This window comes from Homalodisca vitripennis, chromosome 2, assembly GCF_021130785.1.
Source record: "Homalodisca vitripennis isolate AUS2020 chromosome 2, UT_GWSS_2.1, whole genome shotgun sequence".
Classification (NCBI taxonomy): domain Eukaryota; kingdom Metazoa; phylum Arthropoda; class Insecta; order Hemiptera; family Cicadellidae; genus Homalodisca; species Homalodisca vitripennis.
The window spans coordinates 207,478,837-207,496,721 of NC_060208.1; the positions used below are offsets into that span (position 1 = coordinate 207,478,837).

The window sequence follows — 17,885 nt, forward strand, 5'->3', positions numbered from 1 at the left end:
ACTTGGGCTATAAGTATTTTAATACGAGATTGATGTTTTCAAATGAACACCCTGTATAGACTTAGGTTATTCCTGCTTTTATACCCACCAAAACTGTTTAATGAGCAAAACTTTGTATGGCACATATATTGTACATAAGATTTAATTCATGCATTTTACATTTAGCATGAAACTCCACGTATGCATACACAAGAATGAGTTCTACGTTTATGTACGACAAACTGTGTGGTTATTTGGCTGTGCGTCATTGAAGCCTATCTGTCAGTAGCATGGGGGATGTAAAAAATGGTTTCCTGTATGATTGTTTATCAGTCCACAAGCATCTCAAGAGTGGAATGATCTATAGACTTGGAAATTTGGCATGTAACGTCAGTGAAGCCTGTTATGAGACACCCTGTATAGTACGATCCACGTTGGAAATTTCGAGTACTCAAGAATATCCGCATGTAAGAGACAATACACTGCTGCACCTTGCTGATTCTGAGCGGTTGCCGGGTAGACGAAACGTCCATGTTATCAACACCGGCGAAGACGAAACCTTGAGGATTTTAGCGGGAAGTAGTTCGCAATGGCGCCGCAGGCCGGCAGCGCTTGCATCAGTGTGGTTGCGACCCCCGCCGCGCCATCACTTCATGGTGGACAGACGTGGCTCTAGCTGTCCTGCACGCTGCGACCATCCGACCTCCAAGGTTTACTACCTCCAGAGCGAGCCGAAGAGTGACAGTCCGTCCGTCACCCGAGACGAGAAGGAAGACAGTGATCGGGCAGTGGAGAGTAACCAGCGCGTCGTGACGGTCGGACAAAATCAATAGGTCCTCCAGGAGCGCGCATGCCCGTCCACATCGAGCGCGCCCGGGCCACCAGTGAGCGAGTGAAAGGTGTGTACTACCAGGATGGTCGTGGTTAATCACGGTTTTATAATAGTCACGCGGTAAGCGAGTGCCTTTAGCTGTGTTCCTCTGTGTGCGACCGCCATGGTGCTCTAGGGACAGGATGACCTGTGCTCTACGGTTAGTGTTGGCGGCCCTCGCCGTGGCCCAATTCCCCGCCTCCTTCCAGCAGGACGAAGACATCCCCCACAACGAGTAAGTAAGACCTTGCCCGTAGTACCGCAGTGGGATGGCGCAGTTCTAGGGGTAGACGGCTCCTGAGGGCTGTGTCAGAACCCCCTACGGTAGAGTTGTACTCTAGAACTCCGTATTGTTTAGGATTAAGCGAATAGCGACTGTCACACAGCTTACTATATTTGAATAGACCATTGCGTAAGATTGTCATCGTGACAAAATTAATACGAGGATACATTGAAAATTTTGAAAGAATTACTATCGAGTTTATTGCACCATACCATTTTATATTGCCGAAAATTGGATTATAATATCAATGTACCCGATATCACACGAAGTCAATATTCTGTACTAATTCTTATACATTACAAAGTATCATTTTATATACTTGGATGAAAAAACCGTACAAGATTCTCTCAAGACTGTAAAAAAACCGTCTGACTCTTACACAAGTCAGTACCCTATGCCCAGCTCTGCCATAAGCATACTCCTAAGGTTTGTACTATAGTTCAAAGATTACCCTAACAGAATGGTTCTGTTCTGATGTGTATAATAATACAGCTTTTGTAGACTAGTTTCTTTCTTCATAGAGTTTAGTTTTAGGTGAATCATAGGATGGACGAAGAAATAGTGTGAAAAGAGACCGCAGTTGCGTAAGAATAAATTTTTCTTGTTGACTGAAGATTTAAAATGCTTAAAGATGGTCATCAGTAAGCACTCAATCTTTAAAAACTCCTCTCCAAGTACCGGCTTGGGGCTCTTCCACTCTTGCCCGCTATAGAAATTTTAAGGAAAGGCCGTTGTAGATTTAGTCACTCACACTGCTGATTCTGTATAAATGTTTACACCGATCAATTCATAAGTTTTAGCGGGAAATATCTTACTGTTTCAGTCTTTTCTTCAACAATGGAAGTCAATATTTCTTGTACAAGCTTTCATGAGCTTGAAGAATACGACTTAAGGATGCCTAGAAATTAAGCTATGTATTAGATGGATTCATTGAAAGTCTCCGCAACGTTTTTAAATACAACTCTATTGACAACAGAGAATATAGAGTATAGAGAATCTCAGTTGTTGAACATACATATCAGTGGGAAATATTTAGTGGGAAAATTGGGATTGGTTGGTTGGCGTGGCAATTATTTAAAAACAATTAAACCACCGGTTAATCCTACAAGATTAAGTGACTAACGGTTAAGAAGAGATTCCACTTATTCGTTCTATTTATCACAAATTAAGTAGTAAAGTTTTACAGTTTTACTTAACAGACGAATTGAATTTAACCAGGTACAATTGTCTACGGCAAATTCATGCCAAGCTTCGTCCTTACGGGGAATTGGGTCAATTGTGTGTCTCATTTGTGTAATGAATCAATTACTTGCTATTCTAATGGAAGAGTAAAAATCTAATTTTGTGTTGGTAGAGAAATCAGCTCGTACATTGATGTCTTCAAAGGTTGCACAAATTTTCAGCAAAGCATTATTCAGGCAGACAATTTAATTTTGTAAATTGGAATTACATCCACAGAACTCACCTGTCTGGAGGTACGGTACTGATGTTTCCACTTAAGAATACATCACAATACCATATATCCAACATGCTATGCTTTAAAAATAGATATTCCATCAGAAATAAGCCTGGTGTAAACTGAATGTCTCTTTGAATCACCAACCTGCTGGTAAATTGAAGTAAGTTCCAACCAGTGCATGGACCTACTAGTATCTCCTCTAAACCAGGATAAAATAACTGAAATTTGTCCTGGAAGAATTGAGAACAAACGTAAGTGGAAATGGGCGTTGTTCATTTACAACTACTCATACAACGCTGCACATGACTGGTCTGGCAACATGAGTATTGCTGTTACTAATGTTTGTTACCAGAGAGATACAATCTAACCAAAATTTTGCGATAATATTGGTTGTGGTACGATAACAAATAGATTTAATCTAAGACTTTCCTTATCTTACTTAGATAGTAAAGTTTTGATAGTAAATTCTGGTTCTTGTTGCCTTTGATTTATAATTCTGCCTACACAATTCGCGTCGTGTTTATTCAATACCTTCAACACCCACAAAATCTAGTACTGTATTGCTATTTTTTGTAGTCGACAATTCTCAGAAATTTTTAAAATTACCTCTTCCACCCACCACTCCACCCCATCATATAAGGCGGTAGGGATCCCAAGAAATTTTATTATCTCATAGACTAAACTGTGAAAAAACTATTAACGTTACTATTATTAGACCAGCTACTTTCTTCTCTATAACATCTCTAACATTTTGAGAACGGCGAAGAAGTGTTTTTCTACCAAATGAAGCAAAATAATATTGCAATTATTCAATTTTTCCATTAAGAAATTAACTCTTTTCTCTTCTTGAACAAGTTAAATTGTAGCTATGTAAGTTTACATTTTTCTTCCTTTCATATTAAAAGATTCGATAGTTTTTTATATTGTTGTGAGATAATGTGTGAAAAAATTACACAAATATCTAGTTTTGGACTTTTCTTTACAAATAATTTCGATTGTTTCGTTACAAAGACTTGTAAGTAGATTTCTTAATCTGTAGTCTTAATCTGTAATCGACAGTATTCGGTAGTTATATTTATAAATTGACGCTCATTGCCTTAAAAAACTTAAAAATTCTGTAGATATTTTTCTCGATTAATTTCAAGTTATTTCATGTACTTATTTATTTATTTATTTATTTATCAACGGTAATACACCATGTTACAGATAAGGATATCAAGATGACAATACAAATTATAGAAAAACAATACAAAGGTATCAACAAAGAACAAAACAATAAAATATTGCAAGCACGTCAACCAACAACAAGCTAAATCAATAAACAAACTTAATAAACTAAAACAACAATTCAATAACCAAGCAATCATTTTTTTTTTTTTTGGTCAACCAACAATAAGCTAATTCAATAGGCAAACTAATAAACTAAATCAACAATTCAATAAATAGAGGTAATACGAGGAAAGCAGTATAAATAATAACAATAACAGTTTAACAATAATAGCAATAGCTAACATAACAATGACAAGAAACAACGATAACATACATAAACATAAAACAATAAGTAAGCTCGAGATATAATATATTTATTTATATAGGAGAACTCCATTCCGGAAAACAAACATTCACCGGGGAACCCGACTCTGGAAGACTCCTCTGATCACAGATTGGCTGTCATCAAAGAAGTCGAACTGGCGACACAGCTGGTTGCCCAGTCGATGCAAACGTGGAAGAGGGCCGTGCATGATGTAGTTGGTGGGGTGCGACCTAAAAAATGTAAAATGTAATTAGAGTTTCTTAATTTTATTAAGTTAACTGTTTCGTTTTATTTTTGCTTAGGCAAGGTGTACATTTTTGAAATGTTTTCAATTGTAATTTTTAAATTGTACCACTGGAGCGCCTATAGGCAAGATTAATATTTTGCTCGAATTTTTTTATTGGATTACACGTACCTTTACGTCACAGATTCACTCAAAAGATGTGTTAAAAAGTTAACATCTTATTTTACCAGGCGAAGTTAGGGCTTAGAAGCCCTCTCTGACATTTAACCTGGACATTAATAAAAAAAGGGGTTAAAATGATCCACTTTCGAGACAAGCTAAGCTGTAAAAAATAAAAACGTAATATACGTATTTGGAAGGTTATAGGCTAAAGATTAAAAAATGTTTTGCTTGGCTAGGTTAGGCGCATTTTCCGTGCTACGAAACACAAGATGGCGGATCATAATAACGTTTTGCACTGAAGTTATTGGAGGACAGCTTTAAAAAGGAAACAATATAATTGGTTGTGCTGTGGCTCATATTAGGGACACACGGTGGGCGCCTAATGTGAACTCGTTGAATTGAAACCCAAAGTGTAGCGAAAATAAAACTTTCTTCTGGGAAATTATTTTATTGATTAAAAATAATACCCCAGAAAACTGGCCAATTTTCGTGGTTGATTAGTAAATGCTGGATTAGGTTTTGATGTATGGCCTATGCAGTAATCGAACTCCAGTATTGTGTTGAATATTTCGTTGGGACATAGAAACGTATTTTTTGTATTACAAGTCTTTCAAAATGGCTGACGAGATGATTCTTGAAGATTTTATCACTGTTGTGGTTACGAGCGTCATGTCATGTATACCTGTAACCTGGGACACTGTTTATAGACTAATTATTTATTCCAAGACCATTGGGGAGGGTTGTTATTTCTTATTCTTTCTATTGTGTTTGTGTTCCAAATTACTGGGTTTTAAATTTAGTGAATTAGGAACTGTAATATATCTTATTATTGTGATAATGCCTATATTGAATTCGACTGAGGGTAAGTTATAAGTCTAGCTTGAGCACAATCAAGAACTGAATTAAGATACAATTACTTTATATAGATATCGTTGACTGCGGTGACCGCAAGACAAATCCACTCGTAATGTATAATGATGCAAAATTGACCGTGACAAACTGTTTAATCAGTACTATCAGTGTCAATGACGCAGTGTAGCGGGTATAACGTTTATCGCAAGATAACCAGATCAAGCCACGTCGAGCGTGGCTGCTGCTTGGATGAAAGACCGCTGAGCGATCCTGTCCTTGCAAGCAGCCCGCCTGCCCGGCCATTGGTGGTGGTTCGGAAGTCACCTTTAAGCCGTTGGTCCCCAGGTTAAGTGTTAGAGATGGCTTCTTAGCCCTAACTTCTCCTGGTAAAATAAAACATATTTACTTTACTTTACTGTGTGTAAACTGTGAAGGCTTCAATTATTGCAATTGAGATGATGCAAATGATTAGTCGTAAGCCCTCGCACTTGTGTCAAAAACTTCCCTGGTTAGGAAAACCCATGGCTGACGGTCTGGAACGCTAAGTTTGACGCAAGTGGAGTAACTACACTTTGGTATTATAGGCCAGGTTTAAACCATCCGTCTAATGATAGGGGAATATTAACCTACTGGTGACGAGAGTAAAGATGGCGAACCCTGCGTATGATCTCTGCAATTGAATTAATGGTGTGAACAGTTCATCGAAATGCGAGTCTTGCAAAAGTGTGATACTGCAAATGGCAAGCGGTTAGCGTAATAGTATCATGTCCAAAGAAAGTACAGCTTTAAAAGATTTGAGTACGGCCTTGTAAACGCCTATTGGAATAGTAGACGATATGACCAAAGGTTTATCTTCACTATACTATACGTCAATTCCGCTACTTACTTACCATGATTGGTGTTTTACATTTTTGGACACAATCACGTAGAGGATAGACAACCTGCTTTAGTGGTTCACTAGGCAGTCTTAATATTTATATATTACATTTCATTAACTTTCTTGAGTAAACCAAAAACAAAACGTCAGCTAGTGTAATAATACAGATTGTAATAAACTACGTTTTCTAGATCTTCAATCTGATCTCTTCCTCAGGTAAATAACTAAAAGTATGATTTGTTTATTTTAACCTAGTTTGTAACTGGGTGTAGGTTAGTTATTTACCTGAGGAACAGATCAGATTGCAGATCTCGAAACGTAGTGTTACTGATTTTTTGTATCACTAAACGATGGCAAATGTCCGGAAAATCCTGTTCCCTTCACATCCTCCCATTGTCAAATAAAAACTTCAAACAAAGAGCGCAATATAAAAATAACCCTACTTCAACCACCTGAAGGAAATTAGTGTTTGTAATACAATTAAAAAACTAGAACGTACAAAATAATTTTTAATCTGAGGAAACAAAAATTATACAAAGCCAAACCCCCACAGGGTTTTAGGTGGGGCGCGACAGTGGTTGGTGATTATTTACGTATCAATCCTATTAGTCACGTCAACCTTTTTGTTTTGAATTTTACAAGTATTTGTATACGTATACATTTCTATTGCAATCTAAATGGGATTATAATCCTATTTGAGTACATAAGAAATGTTCATAAATAAAGTGTAAATTCAAAATATTCTCCCCATGGCCCCTTAGAAGATACTCCTGCATTTATGCACAAAACTGAAGATTTTACATTGCTATATTGTGGATTGAATACGGATTTTGAATAGTGACGAATCAGAAGTATTGTGTTTGTTATTTAGTTATTACCTACAAATGAATCAACATTTTTTTGCATATCTTTGGTGTTGCTATGTTAATATTTATATCGTTATAGGTGCTTTTATTTATATTTCTCAATAAAATATTGCATTGACTAAATGTTTTTGCTTTGAATTCAATCTGTACAGAAGATTTAGTGGGAGAGAAGACGTCAATATCTTTCAAGTCCACACATTTCTTTAAGATGGTATGAAGCATTTGTTAAACTGCAATATAATTTCTATAAACTAACTTAATCCAAGTCTAGGGGAGGGGGGGAATTGTTCAGCAGCATTTTATTGAAAATTGTGGGGGAAACACTCTCTAAACTCAAGCAGGAGACTGAACAAAAGAGATAATTAAACATTAGGTTTGCTCCAAGTTGCCTGTGCAAAGAATACTACTGCGGTATATAGGATGTTCACATTGTAAAGGAATTGATCATTTCCCAACAATATCTTGAACTTAGACAAGTTAACTACTACAACCGTGTAAAAATAGGAGATTCAAAGTGCACTTACAATTATTAATTTCTCATCAGAGTACTTCTGAACCGAAGTCGTTGTTCATTAATAAAAGTGAACGTATGTGTGTTACGGGGAGAGGGAGGGAGCTACGGCAACAATAGGGGTGCCGTGGCGGGAGGAGGGGTTCATTCATGTGTACAGCATCATTACGCAAAGCTCTTACATCACTTGCCGATTGTTTCAAATAAAGACACTTCAACACGTTCCCTTAGAGGCTTCCATTTCGAGTAGTACACGCCGATCGTGAGTGGCGGCTCTGTCATCTAATTTGCCCATCAAAGGGATCACTTGGGCTTTCATTGCTGCACGAGTCAGTCGAGATAGAAGCTTGCAGCGTGATCCTTGCAGACCATCAACATGGTTGAACGACGAGGGTCAGGGTTGAAGCTGTTGAGTACTTGAGTTAGATTATCCCTAACTTTGTTTGATTTATACTTGCGGAATGTAGGAGAACCGAGTTTAATCTTCAACATTGCAGAGAATCCTAAAATTTGTTAAGGAAAGATATTTGGTAATCCATGAAAAGGGCTTTTGAAAACGAAACACTTAAGTAACCAGCGCGGTAACTTGACGTGGTCCTTCAAGGCCGGTATTAGGGCGAAGAAGAATTGCAATCAGATTTCCTTAGTCACCTGATGTCTGAGTCAACCTTCTATATTCTGGAACCCTGTACATCTTAGTGACCCTCGCGTTTTGAAGGCACGGGTTTTGGTATGGGAAAATGACCGTCAACAGCTCACCAATATAGACATAATCATCATGGGCCTGACTTCACATGTAACTATCACTCAGGCAACATTTACATCTCACTATTTGGAGTTATTTAAAAGTATTTTTATTTTGTCCCTTTTTCTAAATCAAGGCAACTTTAACAGTTTAACTGCATTTGATCAGTTTTATACTCGTAACGTTTTCTTCTTAGAGTTGTTTGGTACACAAAGTGATTTTCCGTCAGTCCGAGGTAAATTATATTGGCATACCATTTTTTGCGTAGTACATGAAAAATCACCTTTTATTTTGTTTGTATGTTAATTATATTATTTATAATTAATTAATTATAGGTTTCATATGTATGAAAATGGAACACATGAACCTGGACATGAACAGTGTTGCAAGGAAACAAAGAAGGAGGAATTTATGGTCTGCAATGTTATCAACACTTTGTATGTATTTCTGCAAACCAATCGGTGTATTCTTCTCTTCTACCACCGAGTAACGTTTATGGCAGAGTGTAAATTTTTATAGGAAGTTATGATAGCAAGTGGTTGGTAGTCTAATAACGTTCTCTCAATATTTTAGTTATACTTTTATCAAAACGCAGTTACGATGGGAACATATTACTGTATTGTCTACATTTGTACCTTAGCTTAATAGTATTTTAAAATCAGTATAATTGCCCAACTTCTCCATTTCAAGGACTAACCCAGTTCTTCCATCACTCTGTAATTTCCTACTCAGGTTAGCCAATAACCCAGTGTAGCAGGTACAGCGGTTATCGCGAGATAACCAAATCAAACAAGGTCGAGCGTGGCTGCTGTTTGGATGGGTGACCGCTGAGCGATCCTGTCCTTGCAAAGCAGCCCGCCTGCCCGGCCATTGGTGGTGGTTCGGAAATCACCTTTAAGCCGTTGGTCCCCAGGTTAAGTGTTAGAGGGGGCTTCTTAGCTCTAACTTCATCTAAAATAAAGTAAAATAAAGCATTACTTAAATCTTACATTAAATCTGTTCTACGTTTGTTTTCCTGTACGCTTCTCATGCTCTGAGACATATAATAATTATTTGACAATTATCTTATACAAGTTGGACTTGTTGCTGACTAAACGGATCGATGGTCGTGATCGGCTATAGGTCTGTGAACATACCAAGCTGAGAGATACCCGACACGATTTAGGTGCGGTGTAAAGTTTCTGCCGACTGGAACGGTTTATTGCAGTGTAGATTCCTAATTAGTGATAATGTTTGTTGGGCACTTTGCTAATATATTTGTGCTGACTACACGGATCGAGAGCCGTGATCGGCTATAGGTCTGTGAACATACCAAGCTGAGAGATACCCGACACGATTTAGGTGCGGTGTAAAGTTTCTGCCGACTGGAACGGTGTATTGCAGTGTAGATTCCCAATTAGTGATAATGTTTGTTGGGCACTTTGCTAATATATTTGTGCTGACTACACGAATCGAGAGCCGTGAACGGCTATAGGTCTGTGAACATACCAAGCTGAGAGATACCCGACACGATTTAGGTGCGGTGTAAAGTTTCTGCCGACTGGAACGGTTTATTGCAGTGTAGATTCCCAATTAGTGATAATGTTTGTTGGGCACTTTATAATATATTCGTGCTGACCACACGGATCGAGGGACATGATCGGCTATAGGTCTGTGAACATACCAAGCTGAGAGATACCCGACACGATTTAGGTGCGGTGTAAAGTTTCTGCCGACTGGAACGGTTTATTGCAGTGTAGATTCCCAATTAGTGATAATGTTTGTTGGGCACTTTATAATATATTCGTGCTGACTACACGGATCGAGAGCCGTGATCGGCTATAGGTCTGTGAACATACCAAGCTGAGAGATACCCGACACGATTTAGGTGCGGTGTAAAGTTTCTGCCGACTGGAACGGTTTATTGCAGTGTAGATTCCTAATTAGTGATAATGTTTGTTGGGCACTTTATAATATATTCGTGCTGACTACACGGATCGAGGGACATGATCGGCTATAGGTCTGTGAACATACCAAGCTGAGAGATACCCGACACGATTTAGGTGCGGTGTAAAGTTTCTGCCGACTGGAACGGTTTATTGCAGTGTAGATTCCCAATTAGTGATAACGTTTGTTGGGCACTTTATAATATATATTTGTGCTGACTACACGGATAGAGTAACATGATCGGCTATAGGTCTGTGAACATACCAAGCTGAGAGATACCCGACACGATTTAGGTGCGGTGTAAAGTTTCTGCCGACTGGAACGGTTTATTGCAGTGTAGATTCCCAATTAGTGATAATGTTTGTTGGGCACTTTATAATATATATTTGTGCTGACTACACGGATAGAGTAACATGATCGGCTATAGGTCTGTGAACATACCAAGCTGAGAGATACCCGACACGATTTAGGTGCGGTGTAAAGTTTCTGCCGACTGGAACGGTTTATTGCAGTGTAGATTCCTAATTAGTGATAATGTTTGTTGGGCACTTTATAATATATATTTGTGCTGACTACACGGATAGAGTAACATGATCGGCTATAGGTCTGTGAACATACCAAGCTGAGAGATATCCGACACGATTTAGGTACGGTGTAAAGTTTCTGCCGACTGGAACGGTTTATTGCAGTGTAGATTCCCAATTAGTGATAATGTTTGTTGGGCACTTTATAATATATTCGTGCTGACTACACGGATCGAGGGACATGATCGGCTATTGGTGTGGAACAACGGTGGGTGGAGCAGTAACCCACACCCACGCGCGCCCTGGCCACCCTCGCCACCCGGACTTGACTGATGATAACAGGAGGGGTGATAACGCTAAGTCGCCGAGGGCGAGGTAAAGGTCACAAGAGTTGCGGCAACCCTGGCGGCGGCGGCAGTGATGTGCGGGGGCGGCGAGCGGGGGCAGGAGCGGCCAACTGTGAAATTGGAGCCTGTATCATATTACGGGCCACCTATACAAATTTCCTTTGTGCACCGTTATTACATGTTTTCATCAGGTGCTTTATTGATGCGATTTCTTTTTCGAGTAGCATATTTTTATGGGCTATCGTGGGCAGTTACCTAGTTGTGTTAAACAGTATAAAATGGTTATGAACGTCAAGCGTATGTTGCGGGAGGGACCAACACATCAAGGAAGTGTGGACTTAGTGGTAGTAGAGCAATAAAAACTTTTAATATACTTTAAAATCATATATACCCAAACGATATTCCTATAAAGCATTATTTGTCAAAAAGAGATCACTATTTCGACCCATAAAATGTGTAAGAAATGGTCATCTTGCAGCAAAAGGCTTTATCATACCTCTTGGTAGGGCATTCGTAAATATTAAGCACTCGACTGTTACCATTTGCTGCGTCTACATGTATCAGTCAGTGATGAGTTAAAGATTGTGTGAATGTGACACTGTGGTATGTTTGCAAAATTGTAGACTAAATGGCTGACTTTTACCATATAATGTATATTTTTTACGGTAATAGAAGGTTTGAATTTGAATTTGAAGATTATAAGAATTTTGAATTGTGGCGTTTGGGCATTCGTTTTGTCGAGTAATCAACGCTAATCGACAATTATTGTAATTATTTTCATCATTAAAGAAGAGAACTGAATATGAAATGTAAAAATGTCCCCTAGGGTAAGTGACTGTTCCAAAGTTGGTTACAAAATAAAGTGCAGAAGTAATTCTTGTTTTACTCAATTTAGAAAAAAAGCCGGAACGGATTCGATTGATCCGATTAAAAACAGGAAAACTCGATAAGCCTGCCACCTCGCGCCTGCCACTTCAAACCCCATCTATGTCCACTCATAGAGCTCGTTAGGCACTTTGGAACCACTGCGGCACTTCAATTCCACCAAAACGTTAGCAAAGACAAAATGGCTCACACCTTCAACTTCACTGCCTTAGCAAGATGCAAAGAGGCAACCGTAGAAGCGTAACACTAGTTTTGGTTGCGCTTCCTCCAACATTACTGCAACCATAAAGGCAAGGCTGGCACAGGTCGATTGTGTCTGACAGACAACCAATACCAGAGTGAGAATATTCGTACGTGGCACCACACACTTGAAAACTACGTTACTGAGCAGCTCTAAATGTTATCCAAAACACGTTTAACAATAATAATTAATGATAAATAGTCCTTCCTTCTCAGTTGGGCGAAGTAGGTATATTTTGAGCTGAAATATCAATAATTTTCATTTCTCCTGGGATTTAAATAAACATTTTTATATAAAAAATATTTAAAAAATGTAATGTGTATTTCATTCAACTTTTTTAACTTCCCTAGGTCCATAAATAACAGAGCTATGAAATTGAAAAAATTGAAAAAAGAAAATTGAAAGACCACAATTTTAGAACGAAATGGTGTACCGAGCAGGCCAATGTCCTTAGTCAAGATATTTAGCCAATAAGGTCAATTATTTTTACCTTATTAGTTTGAAATTGGTCCAGAATTTCTATCTACGTGACAAAATTTATTATGTTATGTACATGTAATATATACCTCGAAAACAGTCGAGATACAACAATTATTGATTATTGTAAACGTTTTGGAAAAGTTATAAGGATTCCATGTAACTTTTAGTCTTTGTCTAGGTTTATTGATAACGGAATTATGAATTTTTTGAGTTTGAATGGCTGGAATATTGAAACGAAACAGCGTGCAAACGAGATATTCGTAAGATTACTTTTTATACCGGTTATTATTTGCACACGCTACGTTATATACCACATATATACACACTTAGGAACGGAGAATGATTTTCGGCTCTGTTTTCAGAGGTCATGGTCTGTGAAGTCATGCAGAAGCTTTCGATAAGTTCTAGAGTGCAGACAATTGCAATACATTGACTTTATAAAATAAAAGATACATAGCAGCCTATGTTATATTACTTATATTTCATTGATATAAAATGGCTAAAGCCAAATTGCAACAAAACTTCGTATAAACGTAATATATGAAAATGTAGAATATAAAGTGAAATTGATGTTATGTTTAATAAAGACTTCATAGATTGTCAGAATTTCATAAAGTTCACCATTAAAAATACTACTGTGATATCTTATTTTACGTCAACGTTTACAAACCAACGTGTTCTGGTACTAAAATGGAGCACATAACTTTCCTACTGATGTTTGCCTGTAACAGCATCGCCCACGCAGTCTCTAATACACATACGCGCACACATTCATCGGTAACATTGTAGAAGATATTTTGCTGAGTTTATATTCCAGTCATGCAGTTCAGAGGCATGTGTTAACCTGAGCAGGGAGCATAGCTGTAAATTATGTGACAGTACCACCCCTCGACCTGACCGCCCACGCAGTCTCCAACACACGCACACGCGCACACACTCATCGCTAACATCGTGGACGATACTGTGCAGAGTTTAATATTACAGTCATGCAGTTCAGAGGTATGTGTGAATATGAGCAGTGAGCATAGCTGTAAATTGTGCCACAGTACCACCCCTCGACCTGACCGCCCACGCAGTCTCCAACACACGCACACGCGCACACACTCATCGCTAACATCGTGGACGATACTGTGCCGAGTTTAATACTCCAGTCATGCAGTTAAGAAGTATGTGTGAATCTGAGCAGTGAGCATAGCTGTAAATTGTGCCACAGTACCACCCCTCGACCTGACCGCCCACGCAGTCTCCAACACACGCACACGCGCACACACTCATCGCTAACATCGTGGACGATACTGTGCCGAGTTTAATATTCCAGTCATGCAGTTCAGAAGTATGTGTGAATCTGAGCAGTGAGCATAGCTGTAAATTGTGCCACAGTACCACCCCTCGACCTGACCGCCCACGCAGTCTCCAACACACGCACACGCGCACACACTCATCGCTAACATCGTGGACGATACTGTGCCGAGTTTAATATTCCAGTCATGCAGTTCAGAAGTATGTGTGAACCTGAGCAGTGAGCATAGCTGTAAATTGTGCCACAGTACCACCCCTCGACCTGACCGCCCACGCAGTCTCCAACACACGCACACGCGCACACACTCATCGCTAACATCGTGGACGATACTGTGCCGAGTTTAATATTCCAGTCATGCAGTTCAGAGGTATGTGTGAATCTGAGCAGTGAGCATAGCTGTAAATTGTGCCACAGTACCACCCCTCGACCTGACCGCCCTCGCAGTTACACGCACGCACACTCTATATCGTCTCTCTTGATTTTACGATGTGACGCACAGTAATAATAATAATAATAATCTCTTTATTGCATTCTTTTAACAATTTTTACATCTACCGCAATCGTCAACAGTTTAAGTCTATTTACACGAGTTCATCCACACATTCACACAACCTCATACTCACAATTCTTACAATCATTCAGGTCACAATCGCATGTACACTCACGACTGCGCCTATGTCAAAATTCAATAACCAATCTTAGTCAAAGAATGAATGATATACCTAACAGGCAGAGTGAAGAGAAATGTCTAAAAATATTGTAAATATTTCCATCGAGTTATCGGACATTCGTCATTGTTAGTGTAGCAGACATTGAACGCGATATTTTGAGGATTGGAATCTGTCTATGAAGAGCATAAGATCATAAAACGTTTACATAAAAAAATCTAGTACAAGTGTAGCAACGAACTCACCAAAGCTATGGATAAGTACTGAAAACGTTGTACATTAATAGATTTAAGTATACGCTGGAGAGGCCAAGGTGACTGCAGTAATCACCAACTTGTCACTGGACGGTACAATCAGACTGGATACCACACAGTAGAAAACACGTCCCTTACCCACAAGCGACGGTGGAACATTGAGGGAAAAACAGGTTATTTCACGGATGTGATATTCGTTATCTTTTTCTTATACCAGTGGCAGGGCTGGTACTTGTCCAGTGACCTAGGATCCTTGCCAATGGCGCAGTGTAGCGGGTACAACGGTTATCGCAAGATAACCAGATCAAGCAACGTCGAGCGTGGCTGCTGCTTGGATGGGTGACCGCTGAGCGATCCTGTCCTTGCAAGCAGCCCGCCTGCTCGGCCGTTGGTGGTGGTTCGGAAGTCACCTAAGCCGTTGGTCCCTAGGTTGAGTGTTAGAGAGGGCTTCTTATCCCTAACTTCGACAGGTAAAATAACGCATCTTTACTTTACTTTATCCTTAGGTGTATGCTAAAGTTTTTTGACATATAAACTTTTGCTGTGTTATTACACTAAAAACGTGTTGGAGGTTTCAGTATTTTCTTGTAAAATATACACTTACAGTAGTAGTTATGAACAATGTCATGTCATTCTTCTGTTTTTAAGATGTTAAAGGGATATAATTGTTCAAATTCTTAAATCGTGTTGAAGGAAAAAAACGCACAAGCATATGATGTCGACTAATCAGTTAACAAAGTTAAAAGGTTGTTAAAGAAAGCGAGTCCCCGCTAAAACTAGTACGACTGACCTTAAATTTCATTTCGGTTTACGAAAAATTTGATTGCAAGGTTATAAGATCATAGCTTTCCTATTGGTGTAACATTTCTGCTCAGCAAAAGTCCTGGTCAATTACACTGCCAGGTTGTAATCTTTATACCTGATAAACTATTTATGAAAATGACTTTTTTGCTCACATTTGGATTATGCAATTTGCCTTCAAATTTTGAAAAACCATATCTTTTAAAAATGAAAAGAGAATTTTATATGTTTTATTTGTAATGCTGTAAATTTACATTGTAGGACAATTTGTAAGAATAAAGAGTAATCCTTAAAGGATTAGAAATCAGGTTTAGAATTTCCCCTTTTAGGTTAATAGTCTGAAATAAAGCTTCACAAAAGACGTTGGGTCTTTCCACAGCAATGAAGTGTTCACTTAGAAAAACAATACCACTGTGTAGCACCAATAAAAATTCCATTAACCCGTTTCTAGACAGTGTGGCACGTTTACTTCTGACCAGAGAACGATTCGCAAAGTACGTACGGCACTCGTGGGAGCTGGGGCTCAGCTGGAGTCGTGGGACGTGAACTGCTGAAAGAAATATTTAATCTAAGGCAAACTCGGCCGACAGCCAGCCGCCACGTAAACGGCGATTTGGCTTCGCGTGTCCCATGTAATATTAAGCAGCCGTCATGAAACTTGGAAACGGCGGCCCTTTGATGTCGAGCCGCGGTGACTCCGCCTCTGTGTCTCTTCTGCCACCTTCCCTCTTCTGTGTTAACGCGAGCTACCAATGCTATTAGATTAATAATAATAATAATATTCTTTATTGCAGGACACAATTAACAATAATTGTATTGCAAGCGTCGTATAAAAAATAAAAACCCCAATCTAATAACTAACACAATTTAATTTTAAGTAAATAATAGATAAATATCAAATTAAAATTACGTTTTGGGTACGTGACACCTGTCGCCGGTTCCTAGATTGTGGCCGAATTTCCTTGGATATCAGAAGGAGAGTTAGAAAACATTATTTTTTAATGTTAGTGGAGACTATCCCCGCGGCCCATCGCAAACTCGTCAACTGAGTAAAATGCCCTAGGAAGTGTTTTAATCGAGATTTAAATTGTTTGGGGTGATTGACGCGTTTGATCTCTTCAGGGAGCTTATTCAATAAGATTACACCAACTTGAGATGACAAGCATTCAAAAACAGTAGTTGTGTGCTGTGCCATACGAAAGTTGTCCCGGCTCTAGTTCCGTATTGGTGTATGTTGCTACCCCGGAGATTAAATATATATATATATAACTAACTACTTATATGAAAATCCTGATCGACCAACAAAACCTTTCCAAACTGGGTTTAAAAACCTATAAATTTAACTTAAGTTTCACACTGTGATACCATCAATCACACGTTTCCTCGTGATAAAGAGTTATTGATACTAACAGAATGTCCATATTAGCAGAATTCATTATAGATTTTACACATATACAATTAGGAATTATATATTATTTAGCCAATCCAATATTAATTTGCTAACGACTACTCGAATTCAGCGAATCTAACCCACATTCGGTATTATTTTTACGGGGACCCCACATATACGTTTGTTTTTGTAATCGTTTTCAACTAAATTATTTATTTCATAGAGAAATTTTTCAACTCAAACTTTTATTCCAAAATTATTCAAGGACCAATATGAATTTATGCCTTATAAAAACCAGTTACCAAATATGGGAATAGAAATATCATAGAGCATTCTCAATAATTGTGCTCAATGTAAATCTGGATGAAACTAAAATACTAGAAATGTGAGTTTATGTGTCATCATTATTAAAACAGTGCTGTGTGAAAAAACATATTTGGATAAAAATATCATTATTATTTTTTGAAATACCAGGTACTTGTGTTTGGACTCTACCAATAAATGTTGCTTCTTATAAGTAAACAATAATAAACCTTTTAACACTTTTGTAGATTTAATTTGTACAATTTACATTTCGAATTCAAAGAATCCATCATCAGGAACTTACAAGTACATAATGGTTTCTTCGAACTGAATGTCGTTTAAATTCGAAATGTACATTTTACCAAGTAAATCTACAAAAGTGT

At 38.4% G+C, this 17,885-nt stretch overlaps 1 protein-coding gene across 3 annotated transcripts in view; it reads left to right on the top strand.

Annotated features, from left to right (window-relative positions):
* Window positions 1-786: 786 nt before the first annotated feature.
* The window catches only part of LOC124355341 (voltage-dependent calcium channel subunit alpha-2/delta-3), a 159,895-nt gene continuing 142,796 nt past the window's right edge, over window positions 787-17,885 (top strand). For 2 of the 3 annotated variants that reach the window (XM_046806438.1, XM_046806439.1), the window contains exon 1: window positions 787-1,085. In XM_046806438.1, coding sequence (XP_046662394.1) covers window positions 994-1,085 — 92 coding nt within the window. In that variant the 5' untranslated portion in view covers window positions 787-993. The remainder of the gene's footprint in view (window positions 1,086-17,885) is intronic. The other variant, XM_046806440.1, reaches the window with a different exon arrangement.